The sequence below is a fragment of the Dama dama genome, chromosome 23 (assembly GCF_033118175.1).
Source record: "Dama dama isolate Ldn47 chromosome 23, ASM3311817v1, whole genome shotgun sequence".
Taxonomy (NCBI): domain Eukaryota; kingdom Metazoa; phylum Chordata; class Mammalia; order Artiodactyla; family Cervidae; genus Dama; species Dama dama.
The window spans coordinates 5,863,788-5,877,165 of NC_083703.1; the positions used below are offsets into that span (position 1 = coordinate 5,863,788).

Genomic DNA, 13,378 nt, shown 5'->3' on the forward strand with positions numbered 1-13,378 from the left:
ATATTCTACACCTTAAAGTGTGAATTTGCTCTTGGGAAGTCACATGCTTTCTTGGAGAATGAATTGTCACCTCACATGTTCCATCTGTCCTCAGGAAATATGTTTATTTTTAGTGAGCAAGATAAACCCTAGGGGGTGAGTGTAGACTCCCCCACTTACTTTTATTTTGTATGGAGTATAGCATTCTCTTGATAATTAGCATGTCAGGTTTCTGAGATCCCTGGAGCTCCTCTTAAAGGGAAAAGTGTGTATAGTTGTAAATTCTGCCTTTAATATATGTATATATGCTTCTGTTTGCATGGGAGATGTTGTAGCATGGTTTATTGCTGTGTATGAAATTCCACATTTGGGAGACCAGCCTTTTCTTTTGGAGTACAGTTACTTTACAATGTTGTGTTACTTTCTACTGTACAGCACAGGGAAGCAGCCATAGGTTCACATATATTCCATCTTTTTTGGATTTCCTCTCCATTTAGGGGAAAGACCAGCTTTCATTCCATGGGACTGAAGGTGATAAGCTATACTGTGTGGTGGCATTTCTTTGGAAATGAATGGGAGCTTGGCATTTTCCTCTGCTTCTTACTGATGGAAGTTGTGAGGATTCCAGTGTCTTCCCCTGAGAGATTATCTTCCCTTGGCTGCCATCCTAAATTTTGAGATGTTTATTCTAGAAGCAATTTAAACAAAAGGGAGGAAATGCCCTGGACTAGTGGCCACATGTAATCATCATGAAAAATGCTTGATATTGAATCAAAGGAGTGGAAGATGTTATCGATTCTATACACTCTTATCTCTTGGGATGGGACTCTTTTGGAGAAACGAGGATAAAAGAAAAGTGTGTTGGGGCAAAACTGGGCCTTCCCTCTGTCCTTTTCGTTGTCACCCTGTGGATGAAGAAACCTGGTGAGTTGTGTGCTAATACAGTCAGTCTAAGGGTTTTTCTCCAAAAAGGGTTTCTACAAAACCCTTTCTCACTGACAGTGTTCAGTGAGTTAAGTTTCTACAGTGTTACTTAAATAAAAAAGAAAACTCATGAGCATTATAATGAAAATGGATTCAGGCAGGAGTCCTCAATGGATGCTTAATCTAGAGGTGGAGATTCCATGGAGAACAGAATACTTACATAATCTCAAGGTATCTTAAAGTACAGAAGGGAAAAGTTAACTATGCAGTAAAGACATGGGACAGCACTGTCATCAAATGATAGCAATTAGCATCACCACAAAGGGGCGAATGGTATTACAGGCCAGAGATGGGACAATTTGGGAAGAACACACCCTGATGTAGTATTCCAGCCCCAAAGGTAATCCATGAACTGGATCCTTCATCCCCAAAATGATTGTTACAATGGTCATGACTGGGGACACACGATGAAATTTGTCTGTCGACTGTAGACTAGATGAAAAAGTATTATGCCATTGTTAAATCTCTCAAATTTGGTAGCTGTACTGTGATTATGTAAGACTATTCTTAGGAAATACACATTGATATATTACAGAGTAAGGCATCAAACATGGAGCCTATTGTCACATGGTTCAGAACTAATTATATCTACATTTGTGTGTGTGTGTATACACACGAAGAAAGAAAGGGCTACATTAAACAAACATAGCAAAATATTAAAGTTTGTTAAATGGGTGGAAAGGGAGTTTAGCCTTTGCAACTTTAAATGTAAAATCATTTCAGACGAAAAAGTGTTTTAAAAATAGAGCCAACCTCCCCACCACACACACATACACATGTATCTCTTGGGGTAAAGATTTTCTGGGAGAAGAATTTAGAATGCAAACAGCCTGAGCATTGGAGGAAAAATGTGAGGATGAACCATGGAAGCACCTTCTCATAAATATTCTTGGAAGCAGTCATTTTACGATGACAGACTCCAGGATTTCTGGGTCCATCAAGGTAATCCCGTTAAAGAAATTTCAGATGCCTGCAAAGCCCCGAGAGTCCAGGGTGTAGGGTGATGAAGCCCTGGTTGGAGGGTTGATTTATTGGCTGGCTTAACCTGCTTGTTACCGGGAACTTGCAGAGCAGCGGTCTGGGTCAAGGCTGTGTGCCCTGAGCTGTCCCTCCGGAGGAAAGGCGCGCATGCACTCTCCTGTAGGTTGCATGTAGGGGCGGAGATGAGCCAGCCACCTTCTGTTATGCCTGGGCACGTCTGCAGTGGCTCCACCGTCGCTTGTGAAGCATGTGGAGGAAAAGTTGGTTCTTCATGCAAGCTCTGGCATCCGGATAGCACTCATCAGTGACTCATGAGGTTTTAAGTGTGCAAGCTTGCCTCTCCTGTAGACTCAAGCTGAGATAGTGCACCCATGGACGCTGTTCACAGAGCCTTCTAGAAAGGGGAGCGCTTGCTAACCAGCCCATTAGCATGAGAGAGAATGAAGCTGTTGTTCAATCAGTCCTGAGAAAAATCTCAGTGGGATCTCCTTTAACAAACACCTGTAATCTGGGGTTACACCAACACACAGTTAATTCTTTATACAGACCTTTGTCGTGCTTTTGGAAGCATCCTGTGGGGGTTACATAGAAAGAAAAATTCAGCTTTTTATTACTTAATCACATCACTCAGTGTTAGAGGTTTTCATTGTCTCATAAAATGCTTTCCAGGGGTAAGGAAAGGGGGTTTGGAAGAAAGTTTGTTATTGACTTGCCTCATTTCCAATTTTGTGAGCTTTCAAACAAAAATTCTTGTGTTCTCTTTTTATTTGTTGATTAAAGAAATATGACTTTTGGGCAGACAGGATTGGTTCATTTCCATGGCCATTTTGTCCTGATATCAGTATGCTTTAAGAATTATTTTTCTTAAGTGTAAATGGCATAGAGAGCCATAAATTAGCCACATGTATTTGACTATGACAGTAACTATTTTTGAGTGTCACAGATCAAAAACACAGCAGAGGATGGAGCCAGTGTGGATCTAGCAAGCTTTCAAAGGTATTTGCTTTAAAAGAAAAATGAAGTCCTAAGATGAAGGCTTCTACTTTTCAATGTGCTGTGCAGAATTTCAACTTCATGATCTCTTATCAGCTCTGAAAGGGGACACGGTTGTTGTTTTTGCTTAGCAACAGTTTTAAAAGTTTCCATTTTTAGTTCCATGGGTAGGGCTGTGATTTTTTTTTTTTTACATGATTTGAATTGTTTTACAGGGGGCTTTCCGTTCAAGTCAGGGACTACAAAACTCTACTTTTTCACTTAGCACCTAGAAAAGAAGTCAAAGAACAAAAGAAAAGGATTTTATTTTTTCAACAAAGACTAGACTAGAGACACACCTAAGCACAGCATGAAGCTTTCTAGCAGGGAGTTCATTTTCCATGTATATGACTTATTTGGCAGAGTAATATGGTCCCAAGGCTTCTGATTTAACTCTCTTAAAAAATTCCATGGCTTAGCATGCAAAATGGGTGTGGGATTTCTAAGGCATAATTGCAGTGGAGGCAAAAGCTCTTTGGAAGCCTGGTGATTAAGGTGGATGACTGAGATCTCTTTCTGAACAGAGAGATGCTGGTGTCTCTCTGGGAAATGCTGGTCTGGAGAGGAAGCAGGAGGGTTCATTTCAGTGCCCGGTAAGCTGGGGCAACTGTCTGGAGTCCTCGAGATGGTGCTGACTTTCCCTGGGTATTTCTTACCTGCATTGTGCCTTTCTTGTAAGAAAGAAGAATGATTTCTTGGACTATTGATTGGTCTTCTTTAGCTGGTGGGGTGTTTTGAGGTGTGTGCATGTGTATCTGTGTGTGTGTGTATATATATATATATATATATATATATATGCACATATATATGTTTTTTAAGTTGGATAATTTCTAAATTTATTCTTCATTCTTAACAGCCTGTGGTCTCATGACTGCCTCTCTCGTGTCACAGGAGCAAGTCTCCACCGCGACCTGAGAAGTCTCAGTCAAGTGAGAAGTAAACAGAAGGCTTTCTCTTTGCAGACCTTCCCACAGGATCCATTTCTTCTCATCACTGTTCACAGCAGTGACAGAAAAGGAGATAATTTTCCTTCTCTTTCTCCTTCATGTTCTGGCAACTGGACAACTTTCTCTTGGGACCAAAAGCATTAAGGCTGACCCTGGATTTCCTCAATGTGGCAGATTGACTTTGCTTAAAGAACCCAGTGAAACTCCTCTGAGAACACCAGGGCCACCAACTCTCTTTCCAAAAACACTGACTATCTGCAAGGTTTATCCATGCATGGTGCTTTTTTCCACCAGTTCTTTTAATGGCACCAAGCTCTGGCTGTATTGTAAACTATGTCTACTCATTTACTGCATTAAGAAAGAAGCAGGTATTTATTCCATTTCGTGAGGTGCTGATTGGTTGTAAAATGTCCTTGTAAAATCTATTCTTGCTGTTAGCCTCATTTGTACAAAGAAAAAGTATTTGGAATTTTCCAGAACTGCTGAGCAGTCACAGAACAGTCCCTCCGACAGCCGCGTGTTTGTTGAATTATTAGAAAATCCTGAGCCTGTGAGAACCGCAGGAAGTCTTCTAGTGTGCTTCTGTGGCTCTGGGTGGATCAGCCACTCGAAATGGTCATGCATGTTACTGGGGCTTTCCTGTCTCACATCCAAGCATCTCCTGGGAACAAGATTACAAGACTTCCCTTTGTTATCTAATATGATATGTATCAACTTATGCACGAAGAATTAACCCAAAAAATAAGCTGACATCTTTCTGGACTGACTTAAAGCCAATTTTTGGTTGTTTTCTCCTCGGTGATAGGGGACTTTGATCTGATAATACTCCGTATATTACTCAGCCACCCTGAGGGGCCAATGTCGGTTCCTTTAACCATTTCTCTCCTCTGCTCTTTTCCAAATCTATAACCAGTTTAGTTTTTGTCCTCTTTAAACAATATATTCTGTAGATGTCTATGACTCATCTGTTTTAAGGTTTTGTTTTGTTTGTTTTAAATTGAAGTATAGCTAATTTGCTTTCCTGATGGCTCAGCAGTAGAGAATCCACCTGCAAGGAAGGAGACAAAGGAGATATGAGTTTGATCCCTGGGATTGGAAAGATCCCCTGGAGGAGGAAATGGCAACCCACTCCAGTGTTCTTGCCTGAAAAATTCATGGACAGAGGAGCCTGGTGAACTACAGTCCATGGGGTTGCAGAGAGTTGAACACGACTGATTAGCAAGATAGCTAATTGTAAATGTGTTAGTTTCAAGTGTGCAGCAGAGTGATTCAGTTACATATACATATTTATATGTTCTTTTTCAGATTCTTTTCATGTATAGGTTGTTACCAGATTTTTCAGCATTCACAATTTTGTGCTACTTCTGTCCATGTTCCCACTGTTGGCGTCTTAACCCACATGCCACCTGCGCCTCATTTAGCCAGGCCGAGAACACGCGTGTTACTCTGTGGTGGCACAGCCCTGCGTCAGAGGTGCCTGCAAAATGCGCGTGCAAAGAGAACGGGAAAAGGACCAGGCATATCGACCTGTGTTTTTGTTTAGAACACGGACTACAGAGGAAGTGCATATTTAATACATGAATTCTGCATAAATAAAATTTCATTCCTGTTATTTTCCTTGCCACTGTACCACCTTTGCTATTAATCTAAAAAGTTTCCTATTAAGATACTTTGAAATTTAAAAGCTATTCCTCTTTTTTTAACCTTAGGATAATGGAATGTGTTATATTGGAGATTTTTGCATTAATTAGACCACTTTCTTGGGGTACAGAATTAGCAGTTTGGTTGATCTTTCAGTGACTGGTATTACCCAGAAGCTGTTGTGTTCCCCAGACTTAACACTGATAAAAAGGGACTTCTCCCAGAATGCCATGGGCCTTTCCAGTTAAAACTAGGATGGGTGTAACTTCATTACTTCCTGAAACTATATCAGTGACAAATATGTGGAAACAAAGAAGATTAAGCTATTGTGGTAAATTTGTTTCTGAATAATTCATATTATTTTTCCCGTGTAGAACTGTTCATTCTCCCTGTCGCCTAGATATAAACTAATTATTGAAGGCTCATTACATTTCTTCTGAATATCAGAACTCTAACCATGATGTTCAGTTTGGGAACAGGATGAATTTTTAGTGTTCCAATGAGGAGGTTGTAATAAAAGTTTTACAAAGAGTCAACTCTTTGCCATGTACTGTGGCCATTATGTTTCACTAATAGTGTTTTTCTATCTTTCAGTGATGGAGGAAAAGTAGTTTACAATTTAGCTTAATTATGTATGGCTCTAAGGTAAATCAGGGCTTCCCTGATGGCTCAGCTACTGGTAAAGAACCTGCCTGCCACTGTGGGAGACGCAAGAAGCATAGATTCAATCCGTGCATCAGGAAGATCCCCTAGAGAAGGAAATGGCAAACTGCTTCAGTATTCTTGCCTGGAGAGTTCCATGGAGAGAGGAGCCTGGAAGGCTACAGTGTACGGGGTTGCAAAGAGTTGGACATGGTTGAGTGCGCACGCACACACACACACACACACACACACACACTCTGAGCTAAATCAAGATCATCTTTCAAATCATGTTTTAGTAAAAACCATCCTACCCTCAATTTTAAATCAATGAAATTTTAGGTTTTGTCATCTTACTGATAAATGTCTTCCCTTCTGGAAGCGCTGCTAGCAGGCTGACTTTCTGCATGATTTGGTTTTCCGTCACTTGTTGAATGCTGTGCCGTCTTGCTTGGTGGGAAACGAGCTGTTTGTGCGCCAGTGGCTAAGGAGCTGATGTTGTTCAAGTCTGTCTGGTACAGGGCACCCCTGGGCTGTTTACACATGTTTGGCCGTTTGACTTGTCAATCTCTCTTGTCAAGTAACTCATCTAGCATCCCCGGTATTTCTTCTCGTGTTATTTTCCTGGAAATGGTTTAAGGTCTATGTTTTCCCATCTACACCATATAAAGGCTCAATCTTGGACATAGAACAGATAATTCTGTTAAATGCCCACTGCTGTATACTCATGTCCTCCCTTTTAACAGATATAAGAATCCCTGGCTTTTCCTGGCAAAACATCCACAGCCCTAATCTCTTCCTTCTTCTCCACCTCCTTCACCTTAAAAAAAAACAGCCTCAGATAGACTGATCGTTTTTTTAAAGTACCATGCTATACATTCTGAATGCCTTAGTGGAGGGAGGATTAAGAGGGCATATTTTAATTACTCAAGTATTTGTTAGGTTCTATTAGATGCCAGCTACTGAGGTCAACTGAGGTCGAAATTTCACATTTCTCATCTCCAAAACGGCAGTGGTAGAGGACAGGCGGCAGCAAAGGTGTTCTGACCTTGTATGCAAACGTTATTAGAGACAACTTCACAACGGCCAGCTGGAACAGAGCACCTGGGACCCAGGATACAGGAGAGACGGCACACAGCTGTGCCCTTCAGTGGGGAGTGCCAACCGTTAAGAGTGGGGGACTCTTTCCAGGCTGTCTTCAAGGAATAGAATGGAAGTGTCTACTAGCCGGGGGAGGGATTTACCTGGTTGAATAGGCTTCTTACTATAGACAAAACCAGAACATTCAAGAAGACTGTGGTCTGTTGCTGAGGTGATGAGACAGATGGGGCATAAATACTCTTTTTTTACCTCTGTTGCCTAAAACGCTAAAGCTCTGGAAGAAGAAGTAAGAGCTAGCACTCTTGGGGTGTTTACCATGTGGCAGGAATCTATTTTCATCCTTTTATATACTATCTAATTAGATGCCATAGTAAACTTTTAAGCTAGGCACTATTACTATGATTTTTTTCAGACGGGGAAACTGAGATACAAAAAGCATGAGTACCTTGCCCAAATCCATATAGCTAGTGGAAGATGGAGCCAGGCAGTCAGATTCCATAGAGCTCTTAAGCAGAAAATGGGGCTCCTCCCTGTGTATGATGCTTCCTGACCTACAACTTGGGAGAAAAAAACACATCTTTCTTTCTTTTTTTCAAGATTTTTTTTTATGTGGACCATTTTAAAAGTCTTTATTGAATTTACAGATTCAATAAGATTCAACATTACAGTGACAATATTGCTTCTGTTTATTTTTTTTTTTTTTGTGCCACAAGGTATGTGGGATCTTAGCTCACTGAACAAGGGATCAAAACCCATACCCCTTGCTGTGGAAGGCAACGTCTTAACCACTGGACAGTCAGGTAAGTCCCCTTTCTTTCTTAAAAGTTAGTTTCCTAGTGAACTAGAGTGGTTTTTATCTACTTGAACATAGGCATCCAATCATATAATGTGGGGGGAAGCATATGATTGTTTTTAATGAGTGTAGACATTTCCAGGGAATTAACTCAGAATGTGGAAACTTTTCTGCCTATGAAACTCTCGGAGGAGGTTTTGCTCTTCCAGAAAAACGCACACTCTAAAGTTTGCACAGAAGAGCCCTGGACGCCCCCCCCCCCACCTCCCCGGGAGAGTGGGAAGAAGTTTCTCCTTAAGCTGATTGATGGAAGCCCCGGCAAAGTGGCGTTTGATGGAAGAGGCTCGATCAAAGCCAGTAAAGCTGAGTGTAATTCCTTAAATGTATCTTTATGTAAACAGGGAGGACTCCATACGATTTAAAAATAACACAGTCGAGTAAGTAAAACAATTGGAGATATGCATCTGATTCAAATTGAATTCAGCCACTGCCACAAAATTGTCTGATGAGGGAGATTTTGTGTCACTTGTTCAAAGCCGGCTTTAAGTCCTTAAGAGGTATCAAAATAATCAAAGTGTTTTCTTTGCTCTTAGCTGGCTTGTGGAAGAATCATAAATGGTTAAAACGTTTATGTTGATCAGAAACCACAGTTGGGAAATGAAAAGAAAGTGTTTCTGTGCATAAAGCAGGGAGAGAGGAGACTCCCACTCTTATTGCAGACTTTCCCTTAGGACTGTGAGATCTCTGCCTCAGATCCCAGCTCCAAGCTACCAGACGCTCCTTAGCGGGGAGGATGTCTTTTTTATTGGGGTATGGTTGCTTTACAATGCATTCATTTCTACTGCCCGGCAAAGTGAATCAGCTGTACATACATATATATCCCCTCCTTTTTGGATTTCCTTCCCATGCTGCTGAATAGAGTTTCCTATGCTCTACAGTAGGTTCTCATTCGTTCTCTACTGTAGCCATGAAGTTAAGACGCTTGCTCCTTGGACGAGAAACTACCCAGCACGATAAAAAGCAGAGACGAGAGACATCACTTTGGATTGAGGGCAGGAGGAGGAGGGGACGGCAGAAGATGAGATGGTTGGATAGCATCACCGATTCAATGGACCTCAGTTTGAACAAACTCCAGGAGACGGTGAGGGACAGGGAAGCCTGGTGTGCTGAAGTCCATGGGGTCACAAAGGGTCGGATGCTACAGAGCGACCAGACAACGGCAACATAGTACCAACAGCGTATACACGTCAATCCCCGGCTCCCTGCTAATCGACCCCCCTTCCCCCCATGGTGTCCATACATTGTCCTCTCATCTGGGTCTTTACTTCTGTGTCACCCGTAAGATCATCTATACCATTTTTCTAGATTCCTCATATGTGCATTCATACACAATGTTTGTTTTTCTCTTTCTGACAGGAGTGTATCTTTTAATGTGAAGAGAATCAGGATTGGAAAAGGGATTCCCAAACTTGACTGATTATTGTAACTGCCTGGAATACTCTTTGAAGGTAGAAAGTTTCAGGCTCCTCCCCAGGAAGGATTTAGCAGATCCAGATTGGAATCTAGGAAAAGGAATGTTAACAAATCTCCCTAGATGGGAGTCTTACAATCAGCCAGGACTGGGGACCACAATCTAGTGCACACATTTTACAGATAAGTAGAGTGAGGTTTGGCAAGGGTAATTAACATGCTCAATTCCTATTCTAGAGGTGAGCTGAAGCTAGAATTTCTTTTCTCCCCCGCTTTTTTTCTTTTCTTTTTTCCCCTCCCCTCCCCTCTGCCTCCTTCTTCCTCCAGCTTCAAAGCTTTTTTCCAAGTCTCTGAGAACATATGCATTAGCAGTTAGGGACGAGAGTGTGCTTGTGTGTGTGTGTGCATAAGGATGAGGACCTGTGAGTGGAAGATGCTAAATGTTGGCCTGTTAATTTGAAGTGTCATCAGATGAATAAAAATCGTTGACTCTGGAAACTAAAATGTTTGTCCTGTGAAAATATAATTATTTAGTGCACAGTCTCCTGGCACACAGGAGAAGTCTCCTGGCACACAGTAAAAGGCACACACATGCACACACACACAAGAAATAAGATACATTTTTCAAAGAATTTTTCAAGAGAATATTTAATTTACTTTGTCCAAGGCTTGCAACCATGTAGAAGAGTCAGGCCTTACATCCTAGAAAAGATAATTAGACAAGATAGTGGAAAAGCATCCTTTTTCTACTGGCGTTTCCCCTCCCCAAACCATTTTTTCCTCCAGTGAATTTTGTACTTCTTGAGATCGGGGACTGTATCTTACTCCTACATAGATGTCCAAATGCCTACCCCAATGTCTAACATATAACAGTGATGATCATAGTGATTTATTGAGCATTTATTGAATCTTCAAGATGATCCTATGATCTAGGTGCTCTTACAACCCAATATTCATATGGGAAAATATCCATGCTAACACCATCTGGTTTTTTAGTGAGTGTATCGGAAGCACCACTTCTCTCCTTGAATGGACGAGAAGAGATTCAGGACCACATGGGACTTTTGCCAAGGTGTGGGGGTGGGGATGAGTCAGATGAAGAAAGAACTGGGGCAGGATGACGCCTGACAGAAGGAAGGATTGCCAATCTGCTTGAGAGGTTGGGAAGCCATCAAGGTGGGCAAGCTTGAGAGCACAGACAGGATGTCTTCTTGAGAAGGTTTGAGCAGAGAGGCAGTAGGAACCACGATGGGAAAGGGAACTTGCGTTGGACCCGGGGTGGCCTTGAAACCTTGGTTGAGAACCGTAGATTTTATTCTGTCCACATCAAGGAGCTGGAAGGCTTTGAGCAGGTGTACAAACATGGTAGGAAGTGCTATTCTAGAATAACTGTGTCATGAGTGTGGGGAGGCATGAGGCATCACAACCTGAAGTCCCTGTTCAAAGAAATAGGGAGATTTGGAGGAAGGACCAGTTAAAGGGGAGAGAAGAGGCTGAGCTCCTCAGTGCCTCGATTTTACAAGAATGTCCAGGTCAGGTGCCATCTCTAGCAGGTAGTTAGACCTATAGGATTGGAGACAAAGATATGGAGGAAGGTGGGTTTTTTGACAGTAAAATTTTGGTGCTAGTAAATGGAGAATAAGGAGCAGGAAGAAAGAGGGTCCAGAAACAAAATCTTGTACACCTGACATATTTGGAAAGCAAATAGATAGAGTCTAGCATGTAATAAACATTTGCACTTTATTTAGAAATATCCTCTTGTTCTCTGCATCTTTGTCTCTATTCCTGCCCTGCAAATAGGTTCATCTGTACCATTTTTAAGATTCCACATATATGCATTAATATACAGCATTTGTTTTCTTCTTTCTGGCTCACTTCACTCTGCATGACAGACTCTAGGTTCTTTCCACATCTCTACAAATGACCCAGTTTCATTCCTCCTTATGACTGAGTAATATTCCATTGCATGTTTGTACCACATCTTCATCCATTCATCTGTCGATGGACATTTAGGTTGCTTCCATGTCCTAGCCATTGTAAGTAGTGCTGCAGTGAACACTGGGGTGCGTGTGTCTTTTTAAATGATGGTTTTCTCAGGGCGTATGCCCAGCAGTGGGATTGCTGGGTCATACAGTGGGGCATGGACGTGGGGACACAGTGGCGGAAGGGGGGTTGGGATGGATTAGGAGATTAGCATGTGTGAAATAGCTAGCTAGTGGGAAAATGCTGCATAACACAGTGTATCAGCTAGGCGCTCTGTGCTGACCTAGAGGAGTGGGATCGGGGTGGGCGGGAGGGAGGCTGAGGAGGGAGGCTCAAGGGGGAGGGGCTATGTAACTGAGTCACTTCACTGTACAGTAGAAGCTAACACAGCATTGTAGAGCAGTTATGCTCCAGTAAAAGAATCATCCCACTCAAAAATCTCACTCTGAATATTATCTGAAATAAAACTTGATTTCAAATAAAAATGCTTTCCTGTGTATGATCAACTGTCTCATGTGCTCATCTCAAGTGTGTGTTTATTCAGAGAGATTTTTTTCCTTCAACTGCTTGCAAGACATTTCCATCAAGCTGCTTGCCGCCTGGAAATCTTTCCAACATCTCAAACTTAATACTATTTCCCTAACTTGGCTTTTCAGTTCCCAGACTTGACTCTTGTGGTTGGTGTCCTCTATCTCTGTGACAGCCTCTTATCTTCCAGGCTCAAAACCCTGGATTCCCCTTTATATTCTACTTGTTTCCAAGGCCCAGAATGTTGACTTCTTTGTACTGCTGTTAAGTGGCCAGTCTCCTCTCCTCTTCCACGTGGCTGGGCTTGATTTTAGGCCCTAGTACCTCTACTGGGTATGATGCAGTAACCTCTTAGCCCATCTTCCCGTGTTGACACTCCCCTCTGTTGACTCCATCGTATACACTACAACTACCAGATTCATCTTTTGGCAACTAATCTTCTGACTCACCCAACCCTCTTAAAATGCTTGCACAGATTGAATTTACTGACAGTAGTGGTTTTTCATGTGGTTTCCTAATCTTGTCTAGAAACTCTATTAGGTCAACTGGATAAAAGCAGTCTGTTCTGGTCACACCAGGAGAGTATCCTCAACCATTGCCCATTCTGTCTTCATGACACCCAGAACTCAGGGGAAGAGATTTGAATAAATGCCAGTTTCCTGAGCCTCATCATCATGGCCCCCTGAAATCTCCTCTCAACATATTTTTTCAGTCTTACTTCTCATCTGTCCCCACTTAGTCCTGAAGAGTTGAGTCAAAGGGAACAGTTACTTCCATGTACACTCTCTGCTCTCCCCATTTGTATCTTTTGCTCAAATGAATAGAGTTCTCTTCTGTTTAGTTTATGTGCCCTCCATCTGCATATGTCTTTCAACATCTACACAGGAACTCTACTCAGGACTCTGTAAGGACCTACATGGGGATAGAACCTAAAAATGAGTGGATCTATGTATAACTGATTCACTTTGCTCTACACCTGAAACTAACACAGCTTTGTAAATCAGCTATATTTCAATACAAGTTAATTTTAAAAATGACCTGCTCAAAATCTTCCTCAATCCATCCTCCCTGACTTCTAAGTAACTTCCATTCTCCATAATGCCTTGTTGTCCATTAAATGAGTCTCTCCTAGGAATGTGTCTCTTTATGCTTTGTTTATTAGAAGTATTTAATGCCAGTTTTCTCTCCCTTTGTAGACTGTGAGTGAAGTCCTGGAAATCAGGGTAATTGATGGATTTGCCCTCGTATTCTTTCTCGGGGACACACCTTAATCTTGGTGCTTGCAGTTATTTGCTGAACA

General features: G+C 41.8%; 1 protein-coding gene across 1 annotated transcript in view; it reads left to right on the plus strand.

Moving 5' to 3' along the window:
• Nucleotides 1-13,378, plus strand: part of LOC133044555 (uncharacterized) — a 402,843-nt gene that overhangs the window by 47,167 nt on the left and 342,298 nt on the right. The window contains exons 4-5 of the mRNA XM_061125948.1: nucleotides 8,018-8,104; nucleotides 9,063-9,238. Coding sequence (XP_060981931.1) covers nucleotides 8,018-8,104; nucleotides 9,063-9,238 — 263 coding nt within the window. The remainder of the gene's footprint in view (nucleotides 1-8,017; nucleotides 8,105-9,062; nucleotides 9,239-13,378) is intronic.